This window comes from Sorex fumeus, unplaced genomic scaffold (assembly GCF_029834395.1).
Source record: "Sorex fumeus unplaced genomic scaffold, SorFum_2.1 ptg000033l, whole genome shotgun sequence".
NCBI lineage: Eukaryota > Metazoa > Chordata > Mammalia > Eulipotyphla > Soricidae > Sorex > Sorex fumeus.
Genome location: NW_026606090.1, coordinates 8,597,628 through 8,616,119, shown reverse-complemented (window position 1 = coordinate 8,616,119; position 18,492 = coordinate 8,597,628). Strand labels below are relative to the sequence as shown.

The following is an 18,492-nucleotide window of genomic DNA, read 5'->3' as shown; positions in this document are numbered from 1 at the left end:
ATGATTGATACTTTCAGAAGTTTAGACTACTTTTCATTTGTTCTATCATTCCTATTTGCTTTTTTGTCCTCCTTTGAACTGGCTATTAAAAACATTTAGAGTTTGTCTGAAAAGTTTATAAAGGTAAAGGAAAAGTTTATAGTTTGTGTTTTTATTGTGCTAGAAGGGAAAAGAAAAGACAGTAAAAGAAAAAGTATTTCTTACTACTCTTCCTAACAGACCTACCAATCAGTGACTTCAGTTACTGTATCTAATGCTTCTAAAATGAACAGTAATATTTGGAGAGTTATTACAGAATATCTGGCTGCTATAAAGGACTCCAAGTGGTCACCTTTCATTGTGTTTGCACTTGTCCAGGGCTCTCATCAGATGCCACTGTGCTGACACCAAATACAGAAAGCAGTTGTGATCTCATGACCAGGACCAAGTCGGCCAGTGGAAATGATGACAGCACATCCTTGGATCTGGAATGGGAAGATGAAGAAGGTATTTTCCATCCAAGGTTTTATCTGAAAAATTAAATTTTAATCTGTGTTTATTTGTAGACGCCTATTTGGCATTTTACAGTATTTGAATTAATGAACATCCTTGAAAAGTTTGTTTAAAAGTTTTTGACACGGTGCCCTGCAGATGCTGTGCCGGCACCACAGACACGGCTGCCTGGCCACATCGGTGACGCAGGGCACAGAGAAAGTGGCTATTTCTACGCTCAGTGCCCAGACCCGTGGGTGCTAAGAATGGTTTGTAGCCTCACATTCACACACACTGAAAAAATTGACTGTGATAGTGATTAGACTGCAGATAATTTGTTTAAAAAGACACTTGTTATATTTCTTGAGATTTAGAAAACAATGCTAATTTCTCTTTCTGTCTTTGGCTTGGGGGCCACACCCGGCAGTGCTCAGGGATTACTCCTGGCTCTGTGCTCAGGGATCACTGTGGGCAGTTCTCTGGGGACAATATGGGGTGCCATATTGGACCCAGGTCAGTCACACAAAGCAAGTGCCCTACCCACTCTCCAGCCTCTTAATTTCTCATTTTTTAATTTTTGTAGTTCCTCCCATGAAACTGTTCAGTAAACAGAATTACTGCCACCTGGTGGGCATCCTAGAGCCAGATGTAACTTTCATTTCATCCTGAATTAGGGTTTTTGTTCCACAGTACACACCCCATTAACAGAAATGACTTTGAGTATTAATTGGAATCGCATTAGATACTTTAGGTATATTACCTAGTTTGTGCCATAGTTTGTTTCTCACGAGAAATAGGACGCTGTGGCTGTGGCCGAGTGTCTGAGGCCCTGGGTCGCCAGAATCCTGGCTGTGTTTCCCAGCATTGCAGCAACACCAGAAGGCAGGATCAGAACCTGTCTTAAGGGAAGATTCTGCATGGCATGCTCCCTCAAAAATGTCTGGCACAAAGCACTAGCCTTGGGTGCTTGTGGAAATCAGCCCTGGGACGATGAGCTATGGGACGTGCTGACCAGACTCCTTGACCAGATTCTCCAAGACTCCCTGAGCAGGTGCACCGAGTAGCAAAGCCGGGCAGTGGCTCTTTCCAAGGTCGAGAGGGTGAACTGAGAAGATGCCTGGGGTGAGAGTCCAGGGGATGGTGAAGAGGTTAAACTTAGTTCCAGATTATCCCCGTCAAAGTTGGCTAGCAGGAGAGAGACCAGGGTGGGGGGGATAGTACAAGGTTAAGAAGTTGGCCTTCCATGCACTGGGCCCTGGTTTGAGAATAGTATAGGGTTAAGTAGTCGGTCTTCCATGCACTGGGCCCTGGTTTGATCTCTGGCACCACACAGTCTCCTGGCCATCTTCAGGTAGCCCGGGATGCCCCCGAGTCCACCTGGTGGCCTGGGTAATCCAGCAGCATGGCATCCGTCAGCCCACACATCCAACTGCCTGTCTGCTGGCTGAGAATGAGAGGAGTCCCTGGAACTCCTGACCATAATGGGGAGACCCCCCAAAAAAGTAAATATAAATAAGTGGAGCGATAGCACAGCGGGTAGGGCGTTTGCCTTGCACACAGCCAACATGGCCGACCCGAGTTCGATTCCTCTGCCCCTCTCGGAGAGCCCGGCAAGCTACCGAGAATATCTCGCCCGCACGGCAGAGCCTGGCAAGCTCCCCGTGATGTATTCGATATGCCAGACACAGTAACAACAAAGTCTCCAATGGAGACGTTACTGGGTCCGCTCGAGCAAATCGACGATATAAAATTTATTTATTAAATAGAAAAAAATATATAAATAGGAAAGCCGCAGGGTGGGTTTTGTTTTTTTTTGTTTTGGTTGTTGTTTGGGGGTGACACCAGTTATGCTTAGGGCTTACTTTTGGCTTTGTACTCAGCTGTCACTCCTTGCAGGCTTGGGAGACCATCTGGGATGCCAGGGATCGAATCCAGATCAGCCAGTGTGTAAGGCAAGCGCCCTGCCCACTGTGCTGTCACTCTGACCCCTGCACATTTTAATCCAGTGTTGATTCTATACTTATACCTTCTAGTTTCTCTCCTTTCTCCCTGTCTTATACCACTAAAGTGAACATTTTTTCTGCCAATGTTTTTGTTCTGTTTCTGCCAATTTTTTTCTGTTCAGATTTAGATCTAGAACAGCGTCCCCTGGAAATGCCCACTCTATTGTGGTAGACACAGAGGAGCAGACCTGGTGGGCAGAAGGAAAGAGCAGGTTCTTCCTTCACCCCTCTTGCAGCTCTGTCACCTTGGGCACATCCGTCTACTCTGCCCCGGCTTCTCAGTTGTAGACGAGGCGGGGCTCAGAGTCCTATGTGGAACCACAGAGAACTGTTGAGATTAGTGCAGTTAGTCTTTGGGAAATGCAGACTGCAAGGATGGGGCACTTGCCTTGCACATCGCCAACCCAGGAGTCCCCTGACCTCACCAGGAGTGATTTACTGAGCACAGAGCTAGTAATATGACCTGGAACCAACATGTGTGGCCCAAAAACTTAAAAAAAGAAAGTTGAAACTAGTAAGTGCTGGGAAAATGATATGTTGAATAGGACTTTGGCAGCCAAGCTGATTTGGCCATGTAAGTCCTTTTAAGTCTTCCATCCATTCTGCTGCTTGAGTGGATCTTCAGAGATTTACACCTTATTAGATGATTAATGTCAATACAACCCTTGTGTATGTATTAATGTTTATTTTTATCTAAATTAGACACCAGGGTTAGATTACCTTTAAAAAGACCTCCTTGGGGGGCTGGAGCAATAGCACAGCGGATGGCGTGTTTGCCTTGCACGCGGCTGACCTGGGTTCAATTCCCAGCATCCCATATGGTCCCCCAGGCACTGCCAGGAGTAATTCTGAGTGCATGAGCGAGGAGTGACCCCTGTGCATCACCGGGTGTGATCCAAAAAGGAAAAAAAAAAAAGACCTCCTTGGGATTGAGTAATTCACACACCAGGTCTGACTGATTTATTTTTGGCTTTGGAGCCACGCCTGGCAGTACTCTAGGCTACTCCCAGTTTGCTGCTCTGGGTTTGCTCCCGGCATGTTCAGGCAACCCTGTGGTGCCAAGAGTTGACTCCAGGCCTCCTGATGCACAGGCATGTGCTCCCTTTGAGAGCACTCTCACCAGCCCCCAAGTCTGATTTTTAAATAAAACTGGATCATTAAACTCTGATGTCTTACACAGATTTTTACTCTCTGCTTAGACTTCTAATAATTTTGCCCAACTAATAGGAATGAATAGAATGCTTCCAATGAGAGAACGCTCAAAAACAGAGGAGGACATCCTCCGGGCCGCCTTGAAGTACAGCAGCAGGAAGACTGGAAGCAATCCTACATCCGCCTCTGATGACTCCAACGGGCTGGAATGGGAGAATGATTTTGTCAGTGCTGAAATGGATGACAATGGCAATTCCGAGTATTCTGGATTTGTAAATCCTGTATTAGAACTGTCTGATTCTAGTGTACAGCCACCAGATACAGATCAGAAGCGATAGGGTAAGAGTGGGTGACCCTATCTTACCAGTTATGACCAAATGTTAAAAACTTAATTAGAATGTATAAATGGATGTACTGAGCCTTTTTGTAAGAGGGAGGTAAGAAACCATGTTGTAAATGCTTATTACAAAGGAAAGAAGAATGTTTTGGCTATCTGAATGGCTTCAGAATTAAGTGCAATTTCATCATCTGCCTTCTGCTTTTCAAAAACAATGATTCTGTCATACGATCAATTAACATTAATTTAAACTTTTTTTCCTTAGCACATTCTTGCTTATTCAAGCCATTTAAAAATTATTTTATTGATTTTATTTTGAATGCTTCCTTAGGTATATTTCAGTGGCTAACTCTGAAACTATCAAGGCATTTTTCATTCTCGGCAGACATGGAGGAACTGTCAGATTTAGGATCGTGTTCCCTTTTACAGCGTTACTTCTGTGACTTGGTTCAATTTATTATCAGATAGTAAGCACCATTGATTTAAGTAGATGACTGTAAAGAAATGCCTAAGTTTCCATTTCTTTCTACAGAGTCTAGTGCGTTGATGTGCAAACTTACAGAGTTGGGACACAAAGTTGATTAAAAGTAAAATTTAAGGGAAAAAAGAAATATATATATACTTAGGTTTTTCACTTCCTTTTACATGCCACTATAAATGAATATTGAATTTAGGTTAATTGATGTATTAACTTTCCAGGTCATGTTTTTAAATTCTCTATTTCCAGTAGTCTAGAAAAACTTTACACAGAACATATTCTCTGTGCATGATTTATTAAGAAATGGAAACCTAAAAAGGTCATACGGGTATTTCAAAGTAAATAAATCCTTTCTGGTTCGAAAGGATCATTGATTTTAAGCAGCTTTCATTTGCCTTGTAATACAAGGTGCTTTATTGGGATGAAACTAAGTATGTCAATATATATAATTGCATTTTGTAATATAAAATTAGCTCTTCTTTCTCTAAAGTTTATTATCTATCCTTTAAAAAAAATCAAGGCTATAAGATACTCCCTAATGGCTTATCCTGATTTGCTGAGAACTGAGTATGATTTCAGTAAGTAAACTGATTTTCAGGTTTTTCCCTTAATATTATTTTTCTTTTTCTTGCAACAATGACAGTGCATGTTCTCAAAAATATAGGAAGGTCCAGATATAAATAGTAACTTAAAGTTCTTGCTGTACTTAAATCATGTGGCCCTTTCAATATTAGAACTGCTAGGCAATGACGTAGTTTCCTTATCTCATAGAGAGTAAACATAACACCTCCAGTCTGTAAAATAGCAGATAATGATATTATTTATGTCTAGCTTAATTTAAGTTGTAGCTATGTCATTGGAAATAATTTAAAGGCAATCTATATTCACATTGCTTGTGTTATGCTTTTTAAAATTTGTATACATGAGATGTATATTTTTGGTTTGGCGTAAGCTACTATTGTAATTTTTCTTGGCATTTTGTTCATAAAGAACTTTTTGAAGTAATGGTAACTTCTCAAGCATTGTGAATAATAAAATTTTTTATTGTTAAAAATAATAAATTATTTGATTATTACTGGTTTCACTCTGTAAATATACAATAATTCAACTTATAAGATACTTTTTTTTTTTTTTTTGCTTTTTGGGTCACACCCGGCGATGCAAAGGGGTTACTTCTGGCTCTGCACTCAGGAATTACTCCTGGCAGTGCTCAGGGGACCATATGGGATGCTGGGAATTGAACCTGGGTCGGCCACATGCAAGGCAAAAATGCCCTACCCGCTGTGCTATCACTCCAGCCCGAGATACTTTCTTAAACATGCCCTGAGCCAAAAATAACTGAATTTGAAAATGTTTATATTTTCATGCTAAAGGAAGATTACACATTTTCTTGATCTTTTTATAAAATTCTGAAAATGACAGTCGGCAAATCTTGGCGGCTCTAGCAGTTTCACTCTGTCCCCCGGTTGTTAAGGACAGAGTGAAAAGGACCTGAAAGTTCCTGCTCTTTCACTTATATTCTGTTGAGATAGAAAATTGTTGCGGGGCATCATTCTTCATAATAAAGGAATGGAAAACAGTGAGCCAAAGTTGTCAGCTGAGAAGTGGGGTAGCAGGTAAAGGGGCTGTGGAGTTCTGCCAGGGAACCTTAGCTTGTGCAGGCAGGGCCCAGTTAGTCAAATAACAAGCCTTTGGTTTCATCATAACAATCACCATAAGAAATGAACTGAGAAAGAAGGGCCAGGAGGTGAAACATTCTGCAGCGAAGATACAGGCTGCTGTGATCAGTCAGCAGCTAGCAGTAACTTAAACCTAGAATGGAACAAAACAGTTTCTCAAGGGAGAGCTGACTGCAGACATGAGTCTACACAGGAGATGAATGAGCTCACACCGTTTTCTTGCAGAAAACCCTACATGACGTGGGACCGGAGATACAGCACTGGAAGCTACAGCCGTGTACCCGCCACTTCAGAAGCCCCCCACAAAGCACTTTCCTTCAAGTTTCATGACTTAATTAGAGCACCACTGAGCAACAACACCCTCTGAGGCACGGTTTGGGAAGACGCTTTTTCTCTGCTGGTAGTGGCAGGGCTGGGCCCCGATCAGCCTCCTTAGAACTGAAAGCAAGAGCTCAGCTTCTCACCGGGTGACTGAGGAGCAACAGGGGTTTTGTTCTGAGAGCTGGCACACCGTGGAACGGGAGCTCACAGCACGCTCCTGAAACAGCTGCAGCCTTGCCCAAGGTGCAGCCCCTCCTACCTCACCCCTGCCCCAGATTCTCTCAGATCCTCCCACTTCCTTTACAGCTTGTAACCAAAACCTGTATTACTACTGGAATCCACTGCACGATTTCTAGGTCTTTGGACGACGACGATAAATCATGTTTTAGCAACCTCTTCCACTTTGTGTGTCCTTATAGAAAAAAATAATAATCTTTGTCAAATTGAACAAAACCTTTTTACCAAGATGTAAATTAAAAGGACTTATTAACCATTTAATTCTATGACATTGGGGTTTTTCTAAATAATCGCCTAACAACTCTTGGTTCAAGACAATGGCATCTGAATTCCACAGTATTTAGACTCTCTTAACTCAGTGACTCATTTATTAGTCTCAGAGACTGGAAACCAGACAAGTGAGATCTTCCAAAATGGTCAAAATGTGACAGCAGGTACTACTGGTCAAAGTATTCACACTTTGTTTACAAAAAAAAATCTTTTTTTATCCTGAGTCTAGTTACACTGTAAGCAATTCTAACCAACATCTGGTTTGTAAATCCACATGGAGCAGGAAGTGTTACCTGGTAGAAAAAGATGGTATAATGCAGGCAGCTGATTGACAGGAGTGGGAAGAGGAGCAGAATGAGCTCAGGTGGGAATATGTAGTCTCTCTGTTGCTGTAAGCAGTGGCTACAATTGAGCTCACAATAGTTTTACCATCCTCCAGTTGTATAGGTTAGAAGTTCACTGCAAGGGGTCCACATATACAGCTGCTCCCGCGGGCGCCTTTACTGGTGTAGCAGTGAGATGTCCAATGCACATTTGTGTCTTCCAGAGCTGTGCATGTCTCCTGTCTTGGGGCCCCTTCATCTCCACCTCCAGCAGGAGCAGGAGGTGTCACCCTCCGTCTTAGACCCACATGCTGTTTTGCCTCTTCCTGCCTCTGAGTCATTGGGCCACTCAGATAATTCGGGATAATCACTCAGTTTAAAAGGTCCCCGATTAGCAGCCTTAATTCCATCCTACAACTAAGCTGCTTCTGCCATGTAATACTGCAGTCACAGGTCCCGAAGATTAGCACATGGAAATAGGTGCTGGTAGGGGATGGGGCTATTACTCAACCCCAAGGAGTGAGCAGGAGAGGGAAGATGTGGATATGGCAACTGAGGTGATCTTTCTAGCGGTTATGCCTGGCTTCCGGGTTTCCCTCTTGCAGAGAGACCAGTTCCAGAAATGAGAATGCCAAAGCAAAGGAACCTTTATTGCTACCCCAAGCTAGGGTCCAGGCCTCATCCAACGCAGTGGACTCTTGACCAGGACCCTGACCCTAGTTCCAGGGAACATTATATGACATGGTTACAAAAGCAACATTGGCAGTTTTTCCCAAGAATTGCGTCAAAGCAGTCACAAGTCTGTGAGCTAATTGGTCATGCCCACCTGCTGTGCCCAGAGATATCCTACTTACAGGACTGGCTAGAGGCGTTTAGGGGATTTCCAGCTTTGGCCAAGGACAGTCTCAGGGAATTCTTCGGGGGGATGGGTGGGGGACAGAAATTTAGGCCTACTGCTTGTTTTGCTGAAATGCAGCCTGTCATGGTGCATAGGAGGTTCTTCGGAGGCCTCACACTGGCCACTTTCATAGATGTACTTGGAGGCTCAGGGTTAGGAGTGAGGGTGCTGGGTATCACGCACCTAAACGGTGAATCAGGAATAGTTTAGAGAGGTTTAACATTCTTAGTGAGAAGCCAGAAAATTATGAAAAATACTTAAAGGTAAAAAAGGTAAAGGCCCTCCTGTTGTTCGTCGATTTGCTCGAGCGGGCCCAGTAACGTCTCCATTGGAGACTTTGTTGTTACTGTGTCTGGCATATCGAATACGTCACGGGGAGTTTGCCAGGCTCTGCCGTGCAGGCGAGATACTCTTGGTAGCTTGCCGGGCTCTCCGAGAGGGGCGGAGGAATCGAACTCGGGTCGGCCATGTTGGCTGCGTGCAAGGCAAACGCCCTACCGCTGTGCTATCGCTCCAGCCCGTTGGTCTAGGGGTATGATTCTTGCTTAGGGTGCGAGAGGTTCCGGGTTCAGGCGGCTGAAGAAAAATACTTAAGTGTGAGAGAAATAGTACGGGGGTTATCTCTGCATATAGCCGATCCCCACTTGATTTCATATGGCTCCCCAAGCCCCGCCAAGAGTAATCCATAGTCAGGCATAAGCCCTGAGCACTGCCAGGGGTGGCTCAAACCCTCCAATTTTGTTTAAAAAAAAAAAACAAAAAACATTAGTTTGGAATAGAAGTCTGGGGTGGGGAGACAGAAAACTGGCTGGGTAGTGGACATCTTCCTGCTGAGGTCTCAGCTAAGAACTTGGTGGTGTTCCTCATGCCAGTGTGATTCCCACTATGGCCCGGGACCACCACTGAGGCCCCTGATCCCCAATACCATCAGCTGATGCAGCATCTGAGCGCTGCGCCCATAGACCATGGCACCGGAGCCCAGAGTGCATGGCTGCTGGCCACTGCAGGGACAGCGACAGGGAAGGGTGAGCTGAGGAAGAAAATTTCAAGCACATAAATTAGAGAAAAAAACTTAGAAAGAGTTTTGGTGTTTGCTGATGATCAATCAAACCCAGAGTCTCACAGATGGTAAGTCAGCATTCATTCTGCCATAGCGCACAGACTTATCTAGAAATATGTTATTTAATTTTTTTAATGAACACAATGTAGAAAACTTGGTCTACCTGAAAAAAATAAATCGCACATGGAGCTTCACTTCTTGGTAGTGCTAGGATTTAGCAAATCTGAGCACTTGAATGTTACTTAAACGTCACTGATTACCTAGTTCGAATCACTTGAATGAGAATCTCAAATAGAAGCACCTATTTTAAAAGATATGATCTTCAAAATATTTAAAAATTATTATAAATTATTTTGTTATATATTTGTATAGAGTAATCCTGGCAGTTCTTTGCTTTCTACAGTTTTAGAACAGAGTACATGTATTTATACTATTAGAAATATAATCTTTTTTATTTATATACTACTAGAAATATAAATAATATTTGTACAGAGTAGTCTTAAGAGCAGATTTTTGCTTGCTTTCTCAGAGTGCTGGAGGGCATGCTTGGAACCCTGGGTTTGATCCCTGGCACCACGTAGCCCAGAAGGTACCCATCACTGTGGGGAAGGTCAGGACAAGTCCAGGGCCGTGGGCTGGCTCAAACAGCTCTTGGGCAAACACTGCATGCAGAAGGCTGTGCTTCAATCCTCAGCACCACACTGAGAATAGCTCAAGCACCAAAAAGGAAAATAAAAAAAATAAGTTCCAAAGAAAATGCTTAGAAAAATAGAGAAAACACTAAAGGCTATAAAAAAAAAGGGGGGGAATTCAGGGACCAGATATGTATTACATAGACTAGAACAGACTTAAAATTTGTTTCAAACCAAAAAGGGAAAATCTGAATCTAGGCAGAATGGTGGTTTTTTGGCATGTTTAAATACTTAGATGCCGAACTAAATGAGAACTCTGTTCTGGGGAACAAACACTCATTCTCCAGAAGTGAAATACCAAGCTACTCTTTCTCAAATCAATCTTCCCATAGTAAAGGCACAGAGACGCGCTGACACGCAGCCAACGCTCAGCACGCCGGGTCCAGAAACCTGGGACCTCGAGCGCAGCCGGCTTCAAGCGCCAGGTGTAACCTGCCTGTGGCTCGGGGCTGGGCAAAGGGCAGCTCTGAAATGACAGGACCAGATGCAGAGACGGTGCCTTCCGGCGGCCAAACGGAATCCAGCAGACAACGGAAATCACCACCTGATCTTACAACCCCGTTCCTGCAAAGCCAAGGGCAGGTGTCGTGCGTTAACTCGCCAGCAGACATTAAAGTAACGTCCACACATTGAGAGTCTGACAGAGAGTCTGAGGGACACCAGGCGCTGGCAGGTGATGACGGCACGATACGCAAGCACCTGTCAAGTGTCCCCGAGTCTGTCTTGTCCTTCCTGATCTCAGTCCTCCAGGCTCAGAACTCATTTTCATCCATTTCCAAGGGCGAACTGTCCTGGGTGCACCAAGATGAGTAGCTGCCGTCCTCAGGTACAGGCTTCTGAGCTGGCCAGTTGTTCTCCTGTGACAGTGACTTTGGCGACAAGATAAACTGGGTCTCAAAGAACTCCAAGGACTCCCCGTCCTCCTTCTCCAGCAGGAACTGGTAGTCGCCGAACCGCACCATGCACCGGTAGGGCAGATCCATCTTGTTGAGGTAGCCCAGTTCCTTGTTGTCCACCAGCAGGCTGGTCTTCTTGCTCATGTTTTTTATCTCGAATGAGAGCACTGAGCTGTCAAACTTTTTAAACAGCTGCAGCGAGAACTGGACCCGTGAAACCTGTCTGTCCTGAAAGGTGTAGCGACAGATGCTGGAATTCCGGCCGAATCTCACCACCTCGCTGGAGGGCAGCTTCTCCCGGTTGTAAAACTTTATTGATTGGAAGATCTCATTTTGCTGCTGGCTGGGGTGGTAAAGAGTCATCTGCAGACAAGTGACTGTCTCCTCCGTGTCAGCCTCTTCGAAATAGGACATGGTGGGGCCTCCAAACCTCACCAGCCTGGAACAATTGAATCAGCGTGTTAATTCCCTACGGCACGTTAGGCATTGAGATTGCCCCTTCTCATATTTGGAGGAAAATCTACTGATAGGTGGTTTGCTTAGACTTGGAGTTAAAAAAGCAATTCAGGGTCAGGGAGAGGGCTCAACTGGCTGGGGTGCAAGGCTGTGCAAGGGGGACAGTTAGCTCTGATGTCCAGCACTGAATGCTCCCCTGAGCACCATTCGGATTGACCCTGTACCCAGCACCACCAGCTGTAGCCCCAAAACAGGAAAAACAATTTAAAAAGGAGAACGACATACTTTTAAGAAACCAGGGAGTTCCACACCAAGCCCTACGAGAACTGGCATATTAGTTTGACTCTAAGCCCTGACCTTAAATAATCTGGACAGAACCAGAGAGACAGTTCAATGGGCTGGAGTGTGTGCTGGCATGCAGGGAGCCAGGGTTCAATTCCTGGTCCCCCATGGTCCCCCGAGGAGCATCCCCTAAGTATCACGCTCGGCATGACCCCTGGGCCTCACTGGGCCTGGCACAAAAACAAACAATAATTATGGCAATAATCAGGACAATAATAAGAAATTAATGTTAATAATAACAAAGTCACGGTCACGGTCCTCCTGTTGTTCATCCAGGAAAGGAAAAGAAGATACTGCAGAGAAGGGAGAGAAGGGGGCTCCAATTTACTTACTTTTCTCTTCACCCCCAGTACCAGGGATTGAACCCAGGGCCTCTAACAGGCCAAGCATGATTTCTACCACTAAAACTACCTCCCTGGTCCCCTACTGTTTAATAGCATTACAATCAGATGATGAATTGTGAAGTCTGTCTAACCTAAACATTACAGTAATGACAATGATGCTTTATATCCTCAGTCATTTCTAGTCGCTACAATAAATGTTCTGAAAAGCTATTGTGCCATCTTGGAATTTGGACATAACACATCTTACCAAATCTCCACGTGATACTTTAATGTTCTGGTCTGTTCCTGTCAAGGAGCAATTTCTCTGACTGCACAAACTGTCCCTGATCCAGAGGCTCTGACTGACCATTACGGCCACCTGAGTCCCTTACCCTCACCTACACTTTCAGCATCAGTGGAATAAAGTTATGGAGTGGGATAGGAGAATTCATTATTAAAACTTTTATGAAGTGTAACTTGTAAAGTAAAACCTTGAAAACTAAAAGAGCTACAGCACAGGTTTTAAAAGTTCAAATTGCGAAAAAGAATATAAAGAAAGATTATGTTCTCTCCAATTCCATCCTGTTTCCTCTTCTAGAGTCAATGACTGAAAAATGCCTGAATCCTTAGAAAAATTATTGTTCTTTTTACGACAAGCCTGGGAGAGATACTTGTTTCAACACACAGAAAAATCTCTTCTACCTATAGGAATAGACTATATACCAGATCTTGCATTTTTCAATACATAAAAGAGCATTTTTCTCCCCTATTTCTAGACAAATCAATATCCTTCTTGAGGAGCTCTGAAACACCTTGATCCCTGCATGGTCAGGAACCAAATTCCACTGATGCTGGGTATTCTGTATTCTGTTCCTTTCACATCCAGTCAGGGTTGGGTATCCAAGTGCTAAGTGAGACTGATTTGAATTTTTATTGCTTTCTGTTTGCCTTCTATGTTAGATACTAGTCTCAAAATTATGCTGGTTTTAAAAAACAAAGTAAGATGCTTTCTTTTTCAACAGTGCTGCTTTTAGCTTTTAGAATCTTCCCTTCTATTTCCAAGGTTATACTGCTAAAAACCAAACTCGGTTTATTCCATTCGTGACAGCCAAGCAAAATTCCCTTTTTTATTCACTTTAGAAATAAATCTTCTATTAAGAATTTCCATTTGGGAAAAAGTCTGGGCCAGCCAAGAGGGAGAAGAGAAGAATGACCATGAAACTGCAAGAATGCCCATAAAAAGGGCAGAGTTGGTTTGGAGATCCTGTGCTGATTTGAAGAGAATTCTGATAATCAAATCTCATTAGTCATGACACAACTTAAGAGAATAAGTATCACAAAGCATGAAGTGATGCAATCAGTGGCTGAGAAGAACTAGTGTTATTAACAAAAAAAGCACTGTGAGCACCCATCCATTTTGCTCGCTTTGCTGCTCACTGGATGACAGCAGGCACCGTCTCATTCCATTGCTGGACTTGAAACAACCTAATTCCTACAGGAGAAGTAGATTAAAAACCACAGTGTGGGCCCAAAGCAATAGTAGAGCAGCTAGGGCACTTGCCTTGCATGCAGCTGATCTGAGTTCAATTCCAGCCACACCTTATGGTCCCCTGAGCCCCTCCGGGAGTGATCCCTGAGCGCAGTCAGGAGTAAGCCCTGAGCACCAGTGGATGTGGCCCTCAAATAAATAAAACAACAAGAACACAATGTAGCCTTGCCTGCACTGTCTTCTGTTTGGTCCTCTGAGCTCTACTGGCTGTGACCCTCTCCAAGAAAAAAAAAGAAAGAAAAGAAAAAAAAATAATAATAAATATATCAAACTGTGAACAGCATTCATATTTGTTACAACACAAATTTTCCTTTTGTGATCTCACTATAAACTATTACTTAGACATCCTTTTTTTTCTTTTTTTGATTTGGTCTCATTGGTTTGGTTTTGGGTCACACCGGTTGTACTCAGGGCTTACTCCTGGCTCTGTGCTCAGGGATCACTCAGGGGAGCTTATGTGGTGCTTGGGACCGAAGTTGGGTCAGCCACATGCCATGTAAGAACCCTCTCTTCTCTACCATCCCTCCACCCAAGACATCCATCTTTTGAGCAGAACCACCACCAAGAAAAGTTAGCTCACTCAGGTACCTATGCCTTGTACCAAGGCAGACAGAAAGCTCATTTTGGGGGGGCGGGGGAGGGCGCAGGGAGCTGGCATCTTTGTTTCAAATCAGAGGCAACAAGTGTCTAGGTGAGAATCAATTCTCAGGGCCTGATAAACTTCCAGAGACTCAACTCCAGGGTGACCCTGAATTGAGGCATACTGTCAAATGTTGGCTCCTCTTCCATATGGCACAGCAAGGGCCCCAAAGCACTACATCAAAAAGACATCTGCATTCCTCTGATCACTGTAGCACTAGTCACAACAGCTCAAAACAAGCCAAGTGTCCGAGAACAGATGACTGGATAAACAGACTATGAGATGTATACACAATGGAATGTATACACTACTCTGCTATAAGAACAGATTAAGTTGGGGCCGGAGCGATAGTACAGCATTTGCCTCGCATGTGGCTAACCCTGGGGAATGAGACCCATTGTAATTACTGAATGAAGAACCTCCGGCTCCGAGCACATCTCTTCGATTCCACTGTTTTTCCTGCGTTAACATACGCCTCAGAGACCTGGGCCCTATGAAAATAGGATGAGAACGCTATTCGGGTCTCCTAAAGATGAATAGAAAGAGCTATGCTTGGAGTATCACGTTTCACTCAAATGGGAGAAAGAATTTGGAGTTCCGACCTCCGTCGACGGTCAAGAACTGTACCTCATGGTGTTTCACTAATAAAAATTAAAAAAAAAAAAAGAATCAAGGACGCTGTCTCGTTTGCCAAGGCGTCGAAAATCAGATGGGCTGGACACGTAATGAGATTTGGAGATGACCGCTGAACTAGAGCCGTTACCGACTGGATTCCACAGGACGTCAAAAGACCGCGTGGCCGCCCACCTACCAGATGGTCAGACTTCTTCGTCAAGACCCTGAACGATCGGTTTGAGGCTCTTCGTGTTCCTAGAACGAACAAACGCCATTGGGCTACACTAGCATGCAACGGGGACAAATGCAGACATTACTGGCGCCCGCTCGAGCAAATTGATGATTAACGGGAAGTCAGGTGATCAAGTGGCTAACCCAAATTCGATCCCCAGCATACCCTTTGTCCCCTGAGCCCACCAAGAGTTATTCCTAAGCTCAGAGCCAGGAGTACATCCTGAGCACCAACAAATGTGTTACCAAAAAAAAAAAAGGAAAGTTGAAATCATGCTGCTATGTGGATGGATCTGGAGAGGATCATGCTGAGTGAAATTAGGAGAGGGACAGACACAGAATGATGTCACTCATGCGGGATATGAAGAAATATAGTAGGGGAAGAACAAATATCCAAGGCAACCGAAACTAAGAACTGGTCTTCAGCAGGAAGCTAACCACAGCTGGGGTCAGAGGACAGCAGAAGCACAGGTCACTCTGGTGGACTACGTGCTGCTCGAACATGTTAGGCATGCAACCCCGTCACTAACAGTACTGGAAACCATGCTACCTAAAATCCCTCCCTTAAAAAAACAAAAAGCTTGTCACAGAAGCAGGTTGGGGCGTGAGGGGGACACTGGTAGAGAGAGAAGTTAACACTGGTGGTGGGTTTGCTGTGGGAACATTGCATGCCTGAGACTCAGCTGTGAATAGCTTTATAAATCACGGTGTCTTAAAAAAAATTTTTTTTAATACTGGCTCGGGGCTGGAGTGATAGCACAGCAGGTAGGGCATTTGCCTTGCACGCGGCCGTGCCCAGGTTCGATTCCCAGCATCCCATATGGTCCCCTGAGCACTGCCAGGAGTAATTCCTGAGTGAAGAGCCAGGAGTAACCCTGTGCAACGCCTGGTGTGACCCAAAAAGCATAAATAAATAAATAAATATAAAAATAAATAAATAAAATACTGGCTCTTAAGCTAGTTCCTGCCCCAGGACCCAGAGGACCCGCCTGGCCTGAGACCCAGAGACAGAAGCTGAGGGATGTGTTATCTGAGCAAGAAACCCACCTTCCGTCCTTGAGCACCTGAGCAGACGCACCTAAACCGTGAGGTTCGAGAGATGGATACAAATCCTGGAGCAAGGCAGGTCGCCTCTCCTTCTGGAACTTTCTGGAAGCTTGTCCTGTGCCAGACACCCACTGCTACCAGTCACTCTGCCAACGACAGAGAAGTGGCCACAGAGCCACCATAACTGGACCCGCAAAGCTCCTCCGTGAGAGTCGTGAGGGGTCCTGAGGGAGTCCAGCCGCGGAGAGCCTCAGTGGACAGGGTGTGGCACTGTGCGGCAGTTGGCACGGATGCCTCTGGAGTGCCAGCAGAGCCGGGTCTGACTGCCCAGGACTTAGGACTGAGCCTGTGGGGGCTGGAGAGAGAGTATCGGGGTTAAGGTGCATGTCCTGGTCTACAGTGGCTCCATCCTTAGCAAGGGGCCCCCAAGCCCCCTGAACACTGCTTGGGAGACCCCCCAAAAAACCCCCTACGCTGCTTTTCCAAATCTGTTGAGATGTTATCAGAGAGAAAGAGAGACAGAGACAGAGGCAGACAGAGAGAGGGTGGGGGGTAGGAAGAGAAGGAGAGAGAAAAAGAGAAGAGGAAGAAGAAGGAGGAGGAGGAAGAAGGAGAAGGAGGAAGAGAAGGAGGAGGAGTTTGTCCAAATCACCCTGGAGGGCTCTTTTATGGTCAAGGGTGAAACATTCCACCACCACCACCACATCCCACTCCATCCTCTGTCCCCTCCGCCTTTCATACCACACACGCTGAATACCCAGAACTTCAGCCTGTTTTCTCCATAAAAGCGACAACACACACACACACACACACACACACACACACACACACACACACACAGTCTCCTCTGGACAGAGGAGGTGAAGAGAAACTAATGAACTATGAACTTAATAAAACTGTGATAAATAAGGGACATCAGAGGTGTAAAAGTGGCAAAGGTCCCACACAGTGATGCTCGTGTCCCCTGCTCCCCTATGGAAAGCACGTGCAAAAGATGGGTGGTGAGTCCCCTTTTGGGCGAAAGCGCCCTGCCTCTCAGAGGCAAGGAGGGTGGGTATGTGCAGCTGCCGGCCTCTCTGTCCCCCGGATCCCGCTGTGGGTAGGAGCATTAGCCCCACAGAAGGGAGTGTGGCCATTGGAGGTCACAAAGGCAGTGAGATATATAGATACAGATATTTTTTTGTTTGTTTTTCATTAAGAGCCAGGTGTCCCAACAGTTTTAACAGAAACAGTGAGCCCATGTATGCCATCTGGGTTTCTCTTTTTTCAAAACTTCAGGGGGGTGGGGTGGGGGTTGGAGCGATAGCACAGCGGGGAAGCCGTTTGCCTTGCGCGAGACCAACCCGGGTTCGATTCCCAGCATCCCAGATGGTCCACCCGAGCACCGCCAGGAGCAATTCCTGAGTGCAGAGCCAGGAGTAACCTCTGAGCATCACAGGTGTGACCCAAAAAGCAAAAACTAAAAAATAATAAACATTCGGGGGATGGGGGGGGTGTGGTGTTGGGAGGAACCCAGGGGGCCTGACCCGTTCAACCCCACCCCGCACCCCTGCTGCTCCCCTGCCCCACTTTTCCCCAGTAACGAGGCCGGAAGCCCCTGGAATGCGCTGGCCCCCACCTTGCTGGCCAGCCCGGAGCCCTGGCCAGGGTCGCGGAGGGGACGGAGGGGAACCCGGAACCCCGCGGCTCTTGCGAAATGCCCAGTGCGGCAGGAGCGAAGCCGGGAAAAGCCCCGAAACCCGAAACTGGTCATTATTAAATTTTCCTTTTCCTTTTCCAGGCTCCCGTGTGCGCCTGGGCCCAAAGTGCGCGCTCTGCGGGGGGGGGGGGGGGGGGGGGGGGCAGGGCGGCTCCGGCCTCCGGGAAATCCCAGCCCGCGACCCCGGGCCCGGGAAAGTCCCGGGAAGCAGCGGTTGCTCCAGCGGCCCGCGGGGACCCTCAGCCCCGGACCAGGCAGAGGACGCGGACGTACCAAGGACATACGCCCCCCTTGCCACGATCTCCTTTGCGGGGGGCGCCCGCCCCCCAATTGCAAAGATCCCGGGGCCGACCAAGCCGGGACCCCGGAGCCAGAGCACGGGGCTTCCCTCTGCGGGTAACGCTCAGCTAGCACGCCCCCGCCCCCAGCCCTCCACACACACCCCCAGACCGCGGCCAGCGCGTTACCTGGGGCCGGGCTCCGCGCTGCTCCCCGCGCGCCGCCTCCATGCAGCCCGCCAGGGGACCCGCAGCTCCCGCGCGCGGCTCGGCGCGCCCCCTGGCCCCGAGCCTTTATAGGGCCGCGCGCGCCGGCCGCAGCGCCCCCTAGAGGCGGCGGCATCCGAGACACCTACCCGCGGCCGTCACGTCGCTTCCTCTCTCCGAGCTCAGCTGCGCCCCTACCCCCGCCCCGGGGACCCTCCGCGCGGCCCGTGCGCCCATCCACCTGGGAGGTGAGTCCGCGAAGGGGAGCGGGGCTGCCCTCCAGCCCTG

The 18,492-nt window shown here is 46.5% G+C and overlaps 2 protein-coding genes and 1 non-coding gene across 7 annotated transcripts in view; 2 read left to right on the top strand and 1 right to left on the bottom strand.

Moving 5' to 3' along the window:
• AP1AR (adaptor related protein complex 1 associated regulatory protein) overlaps positions 1–5,525 on the top strand; it is a 32,658-nt gene extending 27,133 nt beyond the window's left edge. For both annotated transcript variants that reach the window (XM_056116716.1, XM_056116715.1), the window contains 2 exons: positions 358–486; positions 3,702–5,525. In XM_056116716.1, the coding sequence (XP_055972691.1) occupies positions 358–486; positions 3,702–3,964 (392 nt within the window). In that variant the 3' untranslated portion in view covers positions 3,965–5,525. The remainder of the gene's footprint in view (positions 1–357; positions 487–3,701) is intronic.
• LOC130026213 (small nucleolar RNA SNORA43) lies at positions 619–758 on the top strand. The gene has a single exon (XR_008792835.1). It is a non-coding gene; the product is annotated as a small nucleolar RNA SNORA43 (small nucleolar RNA).
• A 1,210-nt stretch (positions 5,526–6,735) lies between the features above and the next one.
• Positions 6,736–18,273, bottom strand: TIFA (TRAF interacting protein with forkhead associated domain). Of its 4 annotated transcripts, none has more exons than XM_056116717.1 (4): positions 18,187–18,273; positions 16,021–16,375; positions 14,939–14,997; positions 6,736–11,256 (listed from the first exon to the last, which is right to left on the bottom strand). In XM_056116717.1, exon 4 carries the CDS (start codon positions 11,229–11,231, stop codon positions 10,674–10,676), a length of 558 nt encoding a protein of 185 aa, XP_055972692.1. In that variant the 5' UTR covers positions 11,232–11,256; positions 14,939–14,997; positions 16,021–16,375; positions 18,187–18,273; the 3' UTR covers positions 6,736–10,673. The 4 variants fall into 4 exon arrangements, with proteins under 4 accessions (XP_055972692.1, XP_055972694.1, XP_055972693.1 ...); XM_056116719.1 differs by having other exon boundaries at positions 16,052–16,375; XM_056116718.1 differs by lacking the exon at positions 14,939–14,997.
• Between the last annotated feature and the right edge of the window lie 219 nt (positions 18,274–18,492).

Excerpts from the sequence above, each read along its gene's own strand:
- TIFA (XM_056116717.1), bottom strand. The coding sequence starts at position 11,231 with ATGTCCTATTTCGAAGAGGCTGACACGGAGGAGACAGTCACTTGTCTG.